The sequence below is a fragment of the Bos indicus genome, chromosome 5 (assembly GCF_029378745.1).
Source record: "Bos indicus isolate NIAB-ARS_2022 breed Sahiwal x Tharparkar chromosome 5, NIAB-ARS_B.indTharparkar_mat_pri_1.0, whole genome shotgun sequence".
Taxonomy (NCBI): domain Eukaryota; kingdom Metazoa; phylum Chordata; class Mammalia; order Artiodactyla; family Bovidae; genus Bos; species Bos indicus.
In genome coordinates this window covers 100,228,077-100,242,247 of record NC_091764.1, presented here as the reverse complement: position 1 = coordinate 100,242,247, position 14,171 = coordinate 100,228,077, and the positions used below count along the sequence as shown (strand labels likewise).

The following is a 14,171-nucleotide window of genomic DNA, read 5'->3' as shown; positions in this document are numbered from 1 at the left end:
TGAACAAAAGTTTAAAACACTGTGCATGCATACAATGGAATATTGATGATGTTCAATTACATGGGTGTTTTCTCAGCAGAAGCTCCTATATATTCTAGCTCCTGCCTTACAACTTACCCCTTGGGAACAGTCCCCTTAGCTATCTAAGTGGACGATAATCATGGGCTATAGTCCTCGGTAAGTCTGTTGAAGAAAACATAATTCCCAACTTATAGGTTGTGCATATTTTCAGTCAACAATAGTTTATGCTACTATGAGGGTAGTAATACCAGAAAGAAAAACCATGCGAGCACATGCGAGTAGAGAGTCATGACTTTGAGTTGCATTTGAGACTGAGTAGCTTTCTGTCCAAGAATGTAAAGAGAATATCCCAGTCAACTGACTTCTATGACACCAACATTGGCAAGCAAAATGTGGAATTAGGAACAAAATATCATTTATTTATACCAGTACTCTAAAAAAATGAAATGCTTAGGTACAAATCCAACAAAATGTGTACAAGTTCCATATGAAGAAAAGTACAGAACTCAGGTAAACAAAATCAAAGAATTTAAATCAGCTGATACACCATGTCTGTAGATAGGAAAACAGAATATTTTCAAGATGTCAGTTCTTTACAACATCATCTATAGGTTCAATATACTCACAATAAAAATGCAGCAAGTCATTTTATAGATTTTGGCAAAATAATTCCAAAGTTTATATGAAGAGTCATAATACCCAGAATAGCCAACCCAATACTGAAGAAGAAAATTGGGGAATGGACCCTATTCAATGTCAAGCCTTACTATCTAGCTACAGTAAGCAAGTTAGTGTGCTGAAATAAGACAAACAGATCAATGGGACAGAATAGAGAGACCAGAAATAGACCCTCATAAATGCAGTCGACTGAACTTGGACCAAAGAGCAAAGGCAATATGAAGGAGGAAACAGAACAGGCTCCATCTTGAAAGCAGGACTCCATCTTGGGCTGGACTGTGGACTTTGAGCTATATGCCCAGTATCTATGGAAACGATATACCGATGGAAAACCAGACCCCGGATGAAGGAGCCTCAGGACTTGTACCTAGACTCTCCATCATCTAAAAGACTATGCTAATTATCTCTGTAACAGAACAAAGTCATAAATCCTATTATGCTTATCGGGATACGACCACAGGCCTATTGATAAATGTTCACTGTTTAACTATCTAGGCTTATGACACATGAATCATGGGTTAACTTTGATCTTATCTCTCTTTTATCTTGTCCTGACTAGTTTCAAGGAATCTGGGGAGGTGGGTTTGAGCACGTACACTTAGGGTATGTAAGGTTTTCACAAAAACTGATCGGGGTCCTTGGCTAAGAGGAGACTCTGCCTTGGGCCTGCAGGTGTAATAAACTGCACTCCACTATCTGCATTGTCCTTCTGAGTAAGTTTGTTTCCCAGACGCATGGCTATAACAAATACAACGGATATCAACATGAATCCGCCCAGGTATACACGTGTTCCCCATCCTGAACCCTCCTCCTTCATGTTGATATATGGCAAAACCAATACAATATTGTAAGGTTAAAAAATAAAATAAAATAAATAAAAATAAAATTAAAAAAAAAAACAAATACAACAGAGAAAAAGTAGTCTTTTTAAAAAAATGGTACTTGAACAATTGAACATACAACACACACACACACATATACAAATTAAATGCTAATCTAACACCCATCACAAAAAAATAACACAAAATGCTATTGGAGCTATTTTTACTTTCATTTCCATAGAGCAATGATGAAAGAAAACTATGTATTAAATATTTAAAGAGTCAAATAGAGTAACAAGAAACTTTCAGCTGTTACCTCATTTGAATCTTTAAACTAGCCAGTGAAACTGGTGATCGATTTATTTTTCATGTGAAGTACCTCTGCTTTGAAGTAATTTATAAAGGTCACAATGAGAGGGTAGCAGGCAGGAAGGCCAGGGGTCTCCAAACAGAGGAAATAGGCTGCAAGTGTCAGACATTTTTTAACTCTCTCTTAAGCGGCAGGAGAAAACAAACAAGTGTTAGATTTCTTCCCCTTCTCTATATAAATTTAAAAGGAGGTTTCCTTAAAATTCTGTGTTGCCATGACAACACCTGGCTCCACCTGAACTTAACTTTTCTCAAACCTTGAGCTAACCAATGCATTTTTCTTATGGAAATGTTTGTCTAAAGCTATGTTAGTGTATTATGTACATTCTGCTTCTAAAACTCAATCATACATAAACATTTGTGAGACTGGGTATCACTTGGGTAATGAGTGGAGGTAATTCACTATTTGTGATTTAAATGGGGTGAAAGCAGGATTTTAAAAATCCAATAAAGTGTAAAAAACAGATTGGAATTTGTTTATAGGTATGTTTACTTAGCACACTGTAATTTAAAACAGAAACACTGAGAATTAAAGTGTAAAAGGCACCTTTACAGTATTTCTAATGCCTTAAAATACAGAGTTTAAAGTAATATTAGTCTTAGTAATCTTTTAAATTTTTTGGCTGCCCCAGATCTTAGTTGCAGCATGTGGGATCTTTGATATTCATTTTCGTATGTAAAACCTAGTTGTTTTTTTTTTTCCCCCAATTATATGATTTCTTTCGTTTCCTACTTATTGAAGTAAATGGATAATTTATTATTATTATTGGAGCAAAATCCCACATGCCACAACTAAAGATTCCACATGAGGTACATCGGATTCACTTTGTTGTACAGCATGTGGAATCTTTAGTTGCCGCAAGTGGGACCTCTCGCTTGCGGGATGCAAGTTCTAGTTCCCTGACCAGGGATCCAGCAGTCCCCTTGCACTGGCAGCAGAGTCTCAGCCACTGGGCCACCAGGGAATTCCCTAGTCTTAGTAGTGTTAAAAACTTCTCTATAGATTTGTTTTCTTAATTTAATTAATTAATTATTAGTTTTTGGCGGCACTGGGCCATCACTGCAGTGTGTGGCTTTCTCACTGTGGTGCCGTCTCCTGCAGTGGAGCACAGGCTCTAGGCGTGAGGCTTCAGTAGCTGCTGCACTCGGGCTCATAGTTGTGGCTCACGGGCTCTGGAGAGCAGGCTCAGTAGCTGTGACACAAGAGCCTAGCTGCTCTGTGGTGCATAGAATCTTTCTGGACCAGAGTTGGAGCCCGTGTCCACTGCATTGGCAGGCAGATTTTTATCCACTGTGCCACCAGGGAAGTCCAAAAAAAGTGACCATGTACATTTGGAACTGACAGTAAGCGAATTTTGAATGTGTTAACCAATGGTAACATTTCTCATTTGTTATTAAAATAATTGTGCATAGTTTCAGCTATCATAGTCATTTTTATAGTCTCACATGTGCTAATAAAGTGCTGTTTGTATGGAAAAAAGGGAATTCTTTCATATTTATGGGTTCAAAACATAAATATCAACACATATTATTTAACACCTACTTAACTTAGAATCTCACTCTTCCAAATCCACATCTCATTCAAGTATAGCTTGCTTCTGTGTGGTTAACAAACACTATAAATATATATTGCTGATATTTCTGGCAGAGCAAGCAATAGAGCAACTGTTTATAATATATACATAAATATTTATAATAAAAATAATAAAATTTTATTATAAATGTTTATATACAAACAGTTTTTAATGCATCTCTTAGGGATGAAAGTGAAAGTGAAAGTGAAGTAGCTCAGTCGAGTCTGACTCTGTGACCCCATGGACTGTAGCCTACCAGGCTCCTTCCTCCATGGGATTCTCCAGGCAAGAATATTGGAGTGGGTTGCCATTTCCTTCTCCAGGGGATCTTCCCAATAACTTCTGAGCCAGCTCCCTAAAAATGCCTTGAAGAATTTAAGGACATGGAGACGTTATTTGTTTGCTGCAAATCCATTTTCTATCTGTATAGCTTCTGGCACTGCTAATTCCAAGGTCATTCAGGTAGCCACGTTCCCCATCTCCTGTGATGATGAACCTAAAACCAAACATGAAAATGTTAAAAAAACATAGGCTGGACATCTACAGTTATTTCTCCTCTACAATCTTTAGCACCCCCACTCCAGGTATTTTTAATGTGGACAAGAGAAAAATGAGAATCTGATGTTCATAAGGCTTCTGAGTAAATATACACCATTTCTGTATTCAGTTCCTTTTATATTCTGAAAGTCGCTGCTGGAAAATTGGAAGATTATTATCATCCATCCCAAATTCAGTTATGTTGTTGACTAGGTATTTAACTAGGGCTCGCTGTTGTAGCCAAGTGAACTGCTGCCATGGGTGGTGATAAAAGAAACTGTCACATACTGAAATATCGGTAAGTCATTCTGGCTTATACATGACTTAACTTGAATTTTATGCTATAAAATAGTCTGTCTGTGCCATAATAAACATCCGCTGTACATCTACTTTAATTATTACACAAAAGGGCACACTGACCAGAAGTAAAGAATGTCCAAAGTAAAAATAAAGTTTAAATGTCCCTCTTCTTGAGACACCAACGCTGGTCCTGCTTCGATGATAAGACTCCCTTCCCAGGTGCCAATGCCGTATTGACCCACCATGTACTTGCTGGTCTATTCTTTTTTTTTTTTTTTTTTAAGCAAAACCTTGAAGGAATGTAACTCTGACTTGCTTAATGTTCTCTTTTCTGACCAGATATAAAACAGAGCCAGAAACCCTGTTTCTCTGAAGCAGTTTCTCAGAGTAAATCTGGGAAGTGGGCTTCTGGGCTAGTCCTCAACTTGGCTCAAATAAAACTCTTTTCTATTCTTATTTTTGATCGTTTACTGATTATTTTAATTAGCTTTCAGGGAACATGATTTTCAGTGTTCTCCTGACCTGTTTCATACATGTGTGAAAATAAACATATGTGCTTACTAGTAAGTTCTTAAATGGGCTTAGCTTTGATTGAGGGAAGTGATTGCCCCTTATATTCTATATGCTCCAAAGTAATGGTTACATTTAACACATTCCCACTGAAGTGTTCACAACCCAAGATGTGTTACTAAGTTCCTTCCAGGGATAAATTATCACAGGAGGGATTCGTATTGGTTCTTTGATGACCTTCCTTTCAGGAATGGACAGGGCAGCGGGCAGAGTGGACTGAGGGTCTGTGGGTACCAACTCTTCGGTGGCTTTCCAAGACAGGAGGATCCCAGAGTACCTCAGCTGCTCTCTCTACATTCTAAATACGGTTTTCAGCACAGTTTAAGTCAGTGGGTGAAAGTGGAAGAACTATGTCCAATGTCATCATCATGCTAAAGATTTCAATTAAAAACATGATACATAAAGTTTTCCCAAAGGCACAGATAATAAACAGAAGAGCATACAAAGGATTTCTATTTTATACCTCATAGTGCAGCAAACTTTCCATGATATTAAATTTACCTCCCCATAAATACAAATCACACCCATAACCACACAGAATAGAAGGCAGTCTAAAAACTTACGAGGCATTATATTTAGAGTTGTCTGTCCACTTCCAAGCATGATGTGATGATTCTCTGCTAAGGCCAATCCAATGGTCAGAAGGGCCTTTGTATCTTTTGAGAAAGTTCTATTATAAAACACCAAAAGCAAAAACATATGTCTCCTTCATTTTACTCTTGAGACCTCTTCCCCCCAGCCTTCTCTCTTTGGATGACAGCCTGGTAAGATTGAGAAGCTTAGACATTGAAGGGAGAAGACTAGCCCCCAGTTCTCAGCTTAAGTCACTCAAATGTCTCTGATCCTAAATTACATTAAAGTGATCACACATCTCAATTTGACTGGGAAAGTCCCAGGTTATGCCTGTGGTTCCAACATAATATTGTCCCTTTCACTCCCCAAAATGTCCCAACTTGGATGATAAATTACATGATTACCATACTTCTTTTTTACAATGGGAACAATATATCTAATTTGAAGATTAACTATGAGGATTACATGACAGAATGTGTCCAAATCGTCTCACAGAGTTCCAGGCAGAGAACATACCCAAGAAATATCAGGCACTAATATGCACTCTAAGCCCCCAAGTCTGCATGGAATGGGAGCCTTCCTCTTCTTTCAGCTGTCACCCTGTGTGGCCTATATCCTTCTCAGGGGCTAAGTATTTAACAAAGAACATGATCCAAAAATATTCCTTACCAGCTCCTCCTCAGTTTCAAACTGAGCAAGAACAGCTTCCAGTGAAGTACAGGATATCTGACTCAATGTCCAATTCTCTGACTCTTCAGAAAAATAAAAACACTTATTCCCAAATCCAATCCATCCTTTTGGGCAGGTGACGTACAGAACTTGTAAGTCTGTCTCTCTGCTTCTCACTAAAAGTTGGACAGACACAGTGAAGCATAACAAATAAATTTTCCCATCCATTTTATCTATTTTTACACTTACCACCCTGAGGTCAGTCTTTTTTTACATATGTATATATACATAGATACACGGGTGTACATGTATATGTAGGTACAGTGCTGGGGACCTGCCCCAGCTGATCCAGGGTATTCGAAGGAGAGACGGCCTAGGCGACTATTTATATGCTAATTAGAGATATAGAGAACAATAGAATGAGGATAGCTCAGTAGGAAAATTCAGTGGAGAAAAGAAGCTGAGTAGCTTGGTTTACGCGGGAGACCAATAAAACTTCAAGACAAGAAGTTTGCACCACTGACGTAGGCCGCAGGCGCCCTCTCGAATAGCGGAAGGTGCCTCACCCTAGACACCTTCTCGAGTGGGTCTTAGAAGCCCAGGCATGATTAGTCAGCGTGGTGGGTTCCGCGCTCCAGATGGAGACTCAGCTGGAAGTTAAAAGAAAGAATGACATGGGGAGACCAAGCGTTGGTGAGCAAGGCCCGTAGCTTTATTTTTAACAGGGGCTTTATACCCTAAGTTACACATAGAGGATAATAGGGGATGCAAAGTCAGCAGTCTTTGGTTCTTATCAAAAACCAAGGTTTCTTTCCTGCAAATGTATCGTATACAAATGGTTTAGGTGATTTACATCATCTTCTGGCCAGAAGGCCTACTAACATTTTATGACTCTTGACAAGGACTTATCAACAAAGACTTACTTTCTCTAAGAGTAATTATTTCAAGGTTTGGCACCATCTTCCAAAGATAAGGTTGCATTCCTATAGGGCGGATGTGTAATGGGTTTACAACAAAGAAAGAATTTATTACCTTAAGGGTCTAAAGTTACTAACACCAAGGCCACTACTTATTTTTTCTACATACCCACTATTAATTGATACATATTCAAGGATACAATTCAGGGGATGTGAAAACTTGGCAACAAGCATTGACTCATCAATGAAATCCTTTACTAGTTTATTCTGACAGTTTTTAACTCTCTGAGAGGCTCTAAGCTATTTGAATATCTTAAGCTTCCCATGCCTCTCCTGGGAGACTGTAAACAATCGTATGCATAGCTGCAGGAGTCCGGGTAAACTTGTCAGGCGAGTTAGAGAGCCATCAGAGGGGTTTGGATTTAAACACTCCTAATTGCCCAGGAACTTTATTAATTGGAGCTGTAAGTTAACTCTTTGACACACAGAGAGAGAGATGGTGGTAGGGGACAGCCCCCAGTAAAGTCAGAGGTGAGAGCACAAAGCAATAAAGTAGGCAGACTCTGGTTTTTTGGGGGAAAATGCTCGAGAATATCCGGGGGGACTCCTGAGGCTCGATCCCGCCTTTGCGTATGCCGAGCCTCCTTCCTCATGACCTTTGTCACGAGTGGAATGCCTCACCGGCTCCCCGCAGTACAGTATAACTAAATTCCAAAATGAGGGGTTTGAAGAAAAGCATGCCAAAGAACAACTAGACTCTTGTGCTTTTATGACCTTGGCAAATAGCATTTTTTTTTTTCTCAAAATCTGAACAGGGGCTACTGTCTATAGGTAGACAGATTCTTAGAAATGTCTTCCAAGTCTAAACTCCTTTGTTTTTCCCAAAGAATAGTTTTTCTTTATATGTACGTTGGTACCATTCATTACATATAGATTTGTGGAACCAGCTCTCTGGTTCTCACTAAAAGTTGGACAGATGCAGTGAAGCATAACAAACAAATTTCTCATCCCTTTTACCTATTACTCCACTTATCATTTTGAGGTTGGTCTTTTTTTTTTTTAATATAACATATGTATGTTTGTACACATATACACACATGTATTCATATATGTAGGTACAACAAAACTAAAATCCAAAATGAGGAGTTTGAAGAAAAACATGGCCAAATATAAACTAGACTCTTGTACTTTTATGGCTGTGCAAACAGCATTTTGTTTTTCTTAAAATCTGAACAGGACCTACTTTCCATAGGCAGACAGATTGTTAGAAATGTCTTCCATGCCCAATGTGTTTGTGTATCAGAATGCACAGTTTTACTTTATATGTATTTTGGCACCATACATTACACAATTTCATATTATTTTGCTTCCAGAGTCATATTCTCAGATGCTTGTCTATGTACTAAACACTCTTTATGGAGGCCACCCAACTCTGGGTTATATGCAGAATTGCTGAGCTGTAATGAATATTACTTTGCCAACAAAGGTCCATCTAGTCAAGGCTATGGTTTTTCCAGTGGTCATGTATGGATGTGAGAGTTGGACTGTGAAGAAAGCTGAGAGCCAAAGAATTGATGCTTTTGAACTGTGGTTTGGAGAAGACTCTTGAGAGTCCCTTGGACTGCAAGGAGATCCAACCAGTCCATCCTAAAGGAGATCAGTCCTGGGTGTTCTTTGGAAGGAATGATGCTGAAGCTGAAACTCCAGTAGTTTGGCCACCTCATGCGAAGAGTTGACTCATGGGAAAAGACTGTGATGCTGGGAGGGACTGGGGGCAGGAGGAGAAGGGGACGACAGAGGATGAGATGGCTGGATGGAATCACTGACTCGATGGACGTGAGTCTGAGTGAACTCCAGGAGTTGGTGATGGACAGGGAGGCCTGGCGTGCTGCGATTCATGGGCTCACAAAGAGTCGAACACGACTGAGTGACTGAACTGAACTGAACTGAATGAACTTCCAACTAATATTTCTAATGCCTCATGAAATGCTACCAGCTTTCACCATTTATAAAACACCGACTGCTACTTAGTGTGTGGAAAAGTGATTGTACTTTGCTGCTTGCCAAAAGAGCAGACTTTTCTGAGATCTTTTTTCTTTTTTTGGTTTCTTGGAAAATGCAATATTGAGATCTGTGGTCACTTGCTGAGTGTAGGAACCACTAGCTTAGTGTAGTAATCTAATAAATGATCTCATTAGATTGAGAATTTGCCTTTGAAAGAATGTTCTGTGAAAACTAACATATGAATATATATATATATATATATTTTTTTCTTTTATGGTGACTTTTTCCCCTGAGGTCAGTCTTGAAGTACATATTTTACATTTGATTTTTGCCCCCCAGAGTCATCACTAACAGACTTATCTCAGGCACAAAAGCTTGTGGTAGTTGTTTTTTCCTAAATGATTTTATTAGATTGAGAATTTGCCTTGGAAAGAATGTTCTGTGAAAACTAACATATGAATATATATTTTTTATATGGTGACTTTTTCCTTGAGGTCAGTCTTAAAGTACATATTGTATATTTGATTGTTGCCTCCCAGTCATCACTAACAGTCTTATCTCAGGCACAAAAGCCATCAGTCCACTGATCTTCAAGCAGAGAATCTGTGCATCTCACTTCTCAGGGGTCCATGGAGAGTAGTGGTTTTAAGGAAATCAGTATCTGTAGCATTTAATTCCTGTAGTACGCTTTCTTAGCATCATACAGATTTCCTTTTCCCCACATCTTCCTTAATATCAGTCCTTCTTACTCTTGACAAAAGAAGGGCAAACTCCTTACCTTTCCTAGATTTTACTATGCTACATCTCTTACGGGTATAAAACCTTCTAGTAGACAAAACATGGCATAGTTCAACTATTGATTTTAGTACCAAAATATGATGTAGTATTTCCAGTGTCTCTGGAAATGCTCCTTTATATGTATTTCTGTTAAATATGTATAAAAATATTTGGGCCCTTGTTAGATGCTCTGAAACCAGCAAGATATCAGAGTATAGGCTATGGGAAGAATAAGTGTTTTTCCTTCATAACCTCACTTTTTCCTCCCTTATCCAATCTTATAGGAAATACTGTTGGTTCAACTTTCGAGATAGATTGTGCCACCAGGTCCCACCTCCACTGTTATCACCAGGGCCAAGCCATAGTCCCCTCTGGTGTGGATTTCTGTAAGGTTACTCTAGTAGGTGTTCCCAAAGTCTAACTTTTCTTCCAACAGTCAAAATGATTTTATTCTAATGAAATTTAGATCATGGCATTCCTCTCCTACAATTTCCCTTTTCTTGATACCCCCTACTGCACTCAGATTAAAAGCTCAAGTCTTTACCTGCCTCATTAGGCTGTGACCTCCCTGACCCCCAGCCCATTACTCTTCCTCATTCCCGCCTTGCTTCAGCTATAGAAGCCTCCATGCTGTTCCCCAAACCTACCAGGAGATTTTTCCTTTCATTCTACTTGTTTCATCATCTGGAATGCTTTCTGCACGTAGCCACATGGCTCCTTCATCTCCTTCAAGTTTGCTGAAAAGTCATCTTGTCAAGGAGGCTTATGCTGGACACTTATATTCATGTCAATCTGTTACCTTATATTAGAATATCTGCATCTTCCTGCTATTAATAGAATAGGAGTTCCCTGGGAATTTTTTATGTTTTCTTCACTGATATACCTCAAATATATCACACACCCTGGCACATAATGGAGCTCAATAAATATTTATTGACAATGTGAATGTGCAAAGAACATGGTAAGGTTTGGAGAACAGGTAACTCACCTGCCAGAAGAGTGGAAAATGTCACCACATTTAGAGCTACAAGTATAAAAATAATCAGGATGCAGCAGCAAAGCTTGGTAGGTGTAACAGGAGATATAATTGCTAGGCGTATCTTTCGGAGATCTGTATCTGTAAATAGAAATGTCATAATCTCAATTTCAAGGAAGCATTAAAAGAAAAACTTAAATTTATCACAGAATCAACATGTAAAATCCACTGTACCTCACCTCCCCTATTGCCAAAATCTCTCACAAAAGGTCCATGTCCAGGAGAGATGGCCATGGCCCAAAAGCGACCCAGAGATAAGAGAAACAGCATTTTTCACCTGGAGAGCCTTCCAGTTATTGTAAGAAGAGCTAATAAGAGAGTAAGAGACAGACAGACTAGAAATCAGAATGAAAATGAAACATGCACACAATCCAGATTTACCTCCACAAATAACAAATTTGGTTAGAAGTTCTAAGAGGAGCATTAGAAAACTAATCAATGTAATTCATCACATTAACAGAACAAGAGAAGAGAAAGGATATGACCATCGATATAGACATAAAAGGAGAAGGAAATGGCAACCCACTCTAGTATTCTTGCCTAGAGAATCCCGTGCACAGAGGAGTCTGGTGGGCTGCTGTCCATAAGGTCACCCAGAGTCGAACGTGACTGAAGCAACTTAGCATGCATGCATGCATGCATAGACATAAAATGTGGAGAAACGTGAGTCATCCCAAATAACAAAGCCCAGCAAATTACAAACTGAACTTTCACTTTTCATAGAAATAGTACAGCTAACATGATACTTAATGGTGAAAAAGTGAATGCCTTCCTCTAAAGGTCAGGAACAAGGCAAGGATGCCTGTTCTCACCAATCCAATTTAACATTTCCCTAGAGGTTCTATCAGTGCCAATAGGCAAGAAAAGTAAATAAAAGACATATAGAGATTAGGAAGAAGTGAAAGTGTTTCTAGACATGGTATCCACTCACCTCCCACTAGAAATAGTAATTTGAAAATTATCTGCACATGAAAAGACCTTCCCAAGAGACAAGGATTCCAAGCACACCCACTCTCTGTCTCATCCCAGCTCCTTGCACTCCAGCAATTCTGGCACATAATGCAGTCTCAGACAGCTTCCACCCTGGGTTTCCTGTGGGCTCCTAGGAGCCAAGCTCCTGTCTCCCCGCTGCACCTGCCAATTCCAGCAGCTCCAGGTGGGGCTCCTGTAACAGTTGACTCCTGGTGAACTCCTGGGGACCAGGCCCCCCAAACCCTTCCCTCAGGACTCTGCAGTCCAGCACAGAGAGAGACCCTCTCCCTGTGGGAAAAAGAAAGTAAAACGGTGCTTGACTTCACTACAGATTCCAGGTCTACCTGCTCTAGCATCACATCAGTCTGACTCCTTCAGCCCTGGGTGACACCATGTAGACTCACTAACCAAGGTCCCCTCTCCCCAGTGTCTGCCAGCTCCAGTGAGCCAAGTGACTACTGCGAGATTAGGCTCCTGGCAGGGTCCTGGTAACCCAGGCCACCTTTCACCCTAGGGACTGTGGACTTGTGTGGCCATAGGCAGCTCCTATCACTCCTGCTGGCTCCCATGAATCAAGAAACCAACATAGCCAGTCATTGTTGTGTTTAGTTTCTAAACCTTGTCTGACTGTTTTGCAACCTCATGGACTGTAGCCTGCCAGGCTCCCCTGTCTGTAGGATTTGGCTCCTATGTCCACGGGATTTCCCAAGCAAGAATTCTGGAATGGTTTGCCATTTCCTTCTCCAGGGCATCTTCCTAACCCAGGGATCAAACCTATGTCTCCTGCTTGGCAGGGGGATTCTTTATATCACTGAGCCACCTGGAAAGCTCCAACCAGTCACTAGGGAAACATGAAATCCAGTGAGCTGCCACAAGATGTGTATCAGAGTGGCAAATACAATAACAAAACTAAATGATGGTGAAGAAATGATACAAATGGAATTCTCATAAACTGTTGAAAATGCAACAGTACAGCCACTTTGGAAAACAGGTTGGCAGTGAGGTGTGGCAAACATAACCTCACCACATGCCCTAGCAATGCCATCCCTAGGTATCTATGCAAGAGGAATGGAAATTTCCATTTACACAAAAACCTATACTTGAACATTTATAATAACTTTATTTATTGTCACCAAAAACTGGCAACAATTCAATATCCTTCAGCTGGGAAAAAGGTAAATAAAGACCACTTTGTACTAAGAAAAAAGAAAAGCTTGACTCCATGCTTCAGTTCAGATCAGATCAGATCAGTCGCTCAGTTGTGTCCAACTCTTTGAGACCCCATGATTTGCAGCACCCCAGGCCTCCCTGTCCATCACCAACTCCTGGAGTTCACTCAGACTCACATCCATCGAGTCAGTGATTGCATCCAGCCATCTCATCCTCTGTTGTCCCCTTCTGCTCCTGCCCCCAATCCCTCCCAGCATCACAGTCTTTTCCAAGGAGTCAACTCTTCGCATGAGGTGGCCAAACTACTGGAGTTTCAGCTTTAGCATCATTCCTTCCAAAGAAACCCCAGGGCTGATCTCCTTCAGAATGGACTGGTTGGATCTCCTTGCAGTCCAAGGGACTCTAAAGAGTCTTCTCCAATACCACAGTTCAAAAGCATCAATTCTTCAGCGCTCAGCCTTCTTCACAGTCCAACTCTCACATCCATACATGACCACAGGAAAAACCATAGCCTTGACTAGACAATCGCTCATTTACTATTTTGCTTTGACTCAGTAAATTTTACTGAGACTTTCTCTTCCCCAAAGACTCCGAAAACTCTGGATTGCCTGAAAATGTAAAAGGGCACTAAAGAAAGCAGTGAGATGCTTCCCAACTCATGTGTGATCACTACCTCATGTCCCTAGAACACAAGTGAGAAGTGTGACTTTGGAAATGCCACCTGCTCTTCCACCTCGCTCTCCCTTCCAAACAGTGTTCTGTTCCCCTCCTTGCCTTACTTAAAAATGAGAATCTTTTTCACTGAGTGTTTCCTATTGTGAAAGTCCTTGTGAATAATGTCTCTCTTTATTAAGTCTACACTATTGATATACAGTACAATATAAATGAATTTCAAATGCATTATGCTGGTGAGAAAAGCCTGACTCTGTAGGCATTCTTATAATGCAAGAGTATCAAAATAGAAAACAAATCATTGGTTGCCAAATGATGAGGAGAGAGGAAAGAAATATATACAGAGAGCATGTGTGTGTGTGTTAGGGGGTGTGGGGGGTACTCTTATTGTGCGGTGGCCACATGATTATATGTATTTGTCAAAACTCATAGAAATGTACACCAAAAGGTGAATTTTACTGAATGTTAATTATACTTTTAAGAAGTTCCTGCTAACTTTTTTAACTGCCAC

General features: G+C 40.0%; 1 protein-coding gene across 6 annotated transcripts in view; it reads right to left on the bottom strand.

Annotated features, from left to right (window-relative positions):
- Positions 1 to 414: 414 nt before the first annotated feature.
- The window catches only part of LOC109559684 (C-type lectin domain family 2 member H-like), a 50,911-nt gene continuing 37,154 nt past the window's right edge, over positions 415 to 14,171 (bottom strand). For all 6 annotated transcript variants that reach the window (XR_011566754.1, XR_011566753.1, XM_019961588.2 and 3 more), the window contains 4 exons: positions 10,799 to 10,927; positions 6,113 to 6,288; positions 5,434 to 5,540; positions 415 to 3,959 (listed from right to left, as the gene is read on the bottom strand). Coding sequence is in view for 4 of the 6 variants with exons in the window: in XM_019961588.2 (XP_019817147.1) it covers positions 3,839 to 3,959; positions 5,434 to 5,540; positions 6,113 to 6,288; positions 10,799 to 10,927 (533 nt within the window). In the remaining 2 variants the exon portion in view is untranslated. The remainder of the gene's footprint in view (positions 3,960 to 5,433; positions 5,541 to 6,112; positions 6,289 to 10,798; positions 10,928 to 14,171) is intronic.